We start from the raw sequence: 3,955 nt of genomic DNA on the forward strand, positions 1-3,955 counted from the left end.
ATTGAAACAAAATGTGCACTGGGCCTTTATTAGTCCTGTATTAGCAGACTGATATATCAACACATCAAGGACCTGGGGAAGAGTTGCAGGGGAGATGAGAAGAGAAGAATGTGCCTATTTGAAAGCTAGAAAAAATATAGTAGGTCGGGATTATTTTTCTTTTTTTAAGTAGCTCTTTAAGAAAATGGTGGAGAACCCTGCTCTAGACCATCACTCTAACTACATTTGCTCTCCACTAGAGAGCGGCAAAGTCTCTCTTTCACAATGTCTGTTCCTATCTGCTGTCTCAGCCCATTGTTGATGATCCTCAGTCATCCATTTAACTGTACCACTAACAACATACAAATATCTCAAAGCTAGATGCAGTAAACTTTACAAAGGATATAATAAAAATATAAACCTCCCAAATAAGCCCATTATGATGTAAGTATTAAAAACCCCAAATGATTATCATAGGCTTCTTATGTACTCTACATAATGGCATTGTAGCAGGTTGTGAACGGTTATGTCTTGTCAACTTTAATGGATATGTGTACTCTAAGGGTGTCCTAATATGGATAGTGTAAGTGTAAGAGCTGTGTAGTGTGACCATCAGAGAAAAAGTAAACAAATCACCCATACAACTTAACAGCTTTTATTTGAGCGTTTATTTTATCATTCATGGGGAGCAGACATTTTCTAACATGACCAGATGACATGAACTCGATTTTAGTAACGATTTCCTTTGACAAGAAAAGTATGACAGTTATTGGCCTAGCTAAATAGTGCATTTGTCAAAAAATACAAACTGGCAACAAATGTAAAAAAAAAAATATATTGCCTATTTGTTGATATTTACATTATAGTATATACAGTCATATCGGTATACACATGATAATGACATAATAAATAACTGATTCATTGATCAAAGCGTTCATCAAGGCTTAGGGGCTTGACAGGTCCAACTTGTAGTGTCCGGGTGGTAGACAAACTCCTCCCTGGAGAAACAAAGAAAAATGTGGTCAGAATCTGTCTAACATCATGCCATAAATGATATAGATCATGGGTTTTATTATTACTGTATGACTATTAATGTTGTTATGATTTAGATAGACCTCTGCTGCACAGGAGGCTGCTGAGGGGAGAACAGTTCATAATAACGTCTGGAACGGAGCAAATGGAATGGAAACCATGTGTTTGATGTATTTGATACCATTCCACTCATTCCGCTCCAGTCATTACCACAAGCCCGTTCTCCCCAATTAAGGTACCACCAGCCTCCTGTGCTCTGCTGTCATTCTTAAGTCATTTATTGTATGCTCACTCTCTCCATTTGGGCTCAACAGCGCCACGACACAGCAGGCCTTCATCACATGGGCAGATCTGGTTGATGCTGAATGCTAGGCCGCCTTCGGGCACGAAGCAGCCCACGCCTCGCATCAGACGCCGCTTACACAACTGCTCACCATGGTAACGGGCACAGCACATAGACTCGCCGCAGTCCCTGTCCACTTTACACCTAGCACCTAGACAAGACAGAGCCAAAAGTGAATAATTTAGTGAAAGTGAATAATTTAATTAATGAATTAGTTAATTAATTAATTATACAAATCCCTACTTTATCAATTAGTCAGTAAACATCCTGTCACCCAGTGGTCATCTTGAAACATGTATCTCTTGTATTATTATTTTAAAAGCAGACAGGTCTCTAGACACCCTCCCTTAGTGCCAGCACTCAGTACAGCAAAGAAAGTAGCACAAACATTTTTTTTGCACCATGAGGTACATTTACTTAAATAAAATGTACGGTGTCCCCCACAAATGTTGAAGTGAGTCCTATGCCCTTGTCCCTTAGCCTACCCTCTTGTCCCTCAGGAATGCGGTGGTGGCACTTCCCGAACATGCAGCTGAGTCCTCGGACACACTGGGCGTCCCTCCTGCAGTACTGCCCGTCCCCACGAAGAGGGAAACAAAGCCCAAAGTGACGGTCACAGAATAAGCTTCGACCACAGGCGCGGTCATGATCACATACACCCTGAAAAACAGAGCAAGAGCTTAGAAACTGGGATAATGATGACACACACTCATAAGCAAATCATTGCATTCACATCTTGTAGAACATATACTCTCTTGAAACAAATATTAAAATAACGGTAATTGTCTTGTTTTATGGGAAATAAAGTGAAAATAAGTTGTGTTATTACAGACTGAGCGAGATGCTGTTGCAATGAGCAGCACCGCAGATATTGAGATGAGAGCGAGTCAAGACCGCTCTCACTCAGTCACGCAGAGTAATTGCACATGCGAAAGCGTGTTAGTTATGGGAGCAAAACAGCTGAGAAGTTTAGCCTCAGGCTTCAATGCTGTTAGATGTTGCGGAAATTGACCCAATATTATGTTTACTTAATGCATGCAACTACGTCGCGCTGATTCTACATTTACGTTTGCTTAACTGGATTTGAGCTAGTTGAAACCAATGAGGAAAACCAAGAAAGGAAACCAAGGAAGATCAATGATGATACCATTCACAGTGTTGCTGCCCATTTACTGCTGCTGTGATTTAGAGCTATTGTCAGTAGAATATTGGTGCTCTAAAGTCCTAATTTCTTCTACCACTTACAACACAATACAAACAGAGAAAGCTACTGGAATAGAGTAGCGCCGTCACTAATGAATTGTTAGCGTAATGCTAACACACCATTCACACCACACTAACATGCAAATGTCTATTTACAACTCTGGAGTATTGACGATGGTTGAGCTACTACTGAATAGATCCAGCCTTTATGCTTGACTAAACTACTTCCTGAATCTTTATATGTGTGTGTTTTATTAGCTGGACAACAAATACTTTTAGGATATTGCATTCTTGACCAGATTGACCATGTGAAAATACTGCAAAAGCAGATATACGTGTGTCAATTCAAGCTCAGGTAAAATAGCAAGAGATTATCACATCAGCAATTATCAAATTCAGAAACATTTCAGAACAGGTCAATAGGACAAAACCTGTTTTAGCAAACAAGATGCTTTCAAACTCATAAAAAGGATGGTCTGTGTCTTACCGTGGATCCTTTGGTGTTGGCTGGAGGGGTGCTGTCCCTTAGAGCCATGGTTCCTTTCTTGGGGGGACTGTGGGGCATGTTGAGCATCCAGGCCCAGATACGGCCCTGGGCCAAGGGCATACACAGACAGAGAGACAGGAGCCACAGAATCCTGGTTGACATAGAGAAAGAGAGAATGACAGAGGAAGAGAGAAAAAAGGAGCTTGCCCGAATGCCTTACTGGTAGAGAGTGAGATAGAGAGGGTTTGGAGTTGCAGAAGTATTGAGACAGAGAGTGAAGAGAGTTTTCAAAACTGAGGGTCTCAGCCAGTATAGATGTCCTGTGTGTACAGTCCAGGCAGGAGTGGTTGCTATCAAGCTCCTCTTGTGCCCCATGGCTTATAAAGGCCCTGGAGGCCCCTCTCTCTCCCCCCTGCTATGCTGTTTGTTCATGCCACAATGTGGGAGGAGACAATTAGTGGTTAATGGCTTAACAAAATTGACTGAGACACCCCCTATGACCAGAAAATGATGGCAAAATTATCAGCTGCGGAGGCAGAAAGGGGGAGAGTAGGGGTGTTGGTCCAGGGGTGGGATAATGGGCTTGATGGGTTGACAACATTGACAACAGGGGCCACACAATGGAGCAAGACAGGCACCTCCAAGGCTTATCTCACTCAGACAATCAAGGTGGGGAGTGTGAATACAAAAGCAGACAGAAACGACATGTCACAGACTCATGGCCTGGGTCGCTGAGTGGCAGCCCCACAGGCCAATGCGGTTGACCTTGGCTAGTGGCCCTCTGTGCTGGACAAAAACAAGCCGCTTGGTCCCCAGTCCCCCCCCCCTGGGAATAATTTGCTTCAGTGCACACTGCAGACGTCCCCCATATCTCATTAAACGTCATTATTGTCAGTGGGGTGGGGATGAGA

General features: G+C 42.7%; 1 protein-coding gene across 1 annotated transcript; it reads right to left on the minus strand.

Moving 5' to 3' along the window:
- Positions 1 to 752: 752 nt before the first annotated feature.
- LOC121582286 (dickkopf-related protein 3-like) lies at positions 753 to 3,490 on the minus strand. The gene is made up of 4 exons (XM_041897996.1): positions 3,045 to 3,490; positions 1,840 to 2,014; positions 1,304 to 1,505; positions 753 to 977 (listed from the first exon to the last, which is right to left on the minus strand). The coding sequence occupies exons 1-4, from the start codon at positions 3,204 to 3,206 to the stop codon at positions 917 to 919; spliced, it is 600 nt and encodes a 199-aa protein (XP_041753930.1). The 5' UTR covers positions 3,207 to 3,490; the 3' UTR covers positions 753 to 916.
- Positions 3,491 to 3,955: the final 465 nt, after the last annotated feature.

The sequence above is a fragment of the Coregonus clupeaformis genome, chromosome 1, assembly GCF_020615455.1.
Source record: "Coregonus clupeaformis isolate EN_2021a chromosome 1, ASM2061545v1, whole genome shotgun sequence".
Lineage (NCBI taxonomy): Eukaryota > Metazoa > Chordata > Actinopteri > Salmoniformes > Salmonidae > Coregonus > Coregonus clupeaformis.

Excerpts from the sequence above, each read along its gene's own strand:
- LOC121582286 (XM_041897996.1), bottom strand. The coding sequence starts at position 3,206 with ATGTCAACCAGGATTCTGTGGCTCCTGTCTCTCTGTCTGTGTATGCCC. Across the intron at positions 1,506-1,839 it reads CATTCCTGAGGGACAAGAGG|GTGCTAGGTGTAAAGTGGAC; the intron begins GTAGGCTAAGGG and ends TGTCTTGTCTAG. Across the intron at positions 978-1,303 it reads GTTGAGCCCAAATGGAGAGA|GGAGGAGTTTGTCTACCACC; the intron begins GTGAGCATACAA and ends TTGTTTCTCCAG.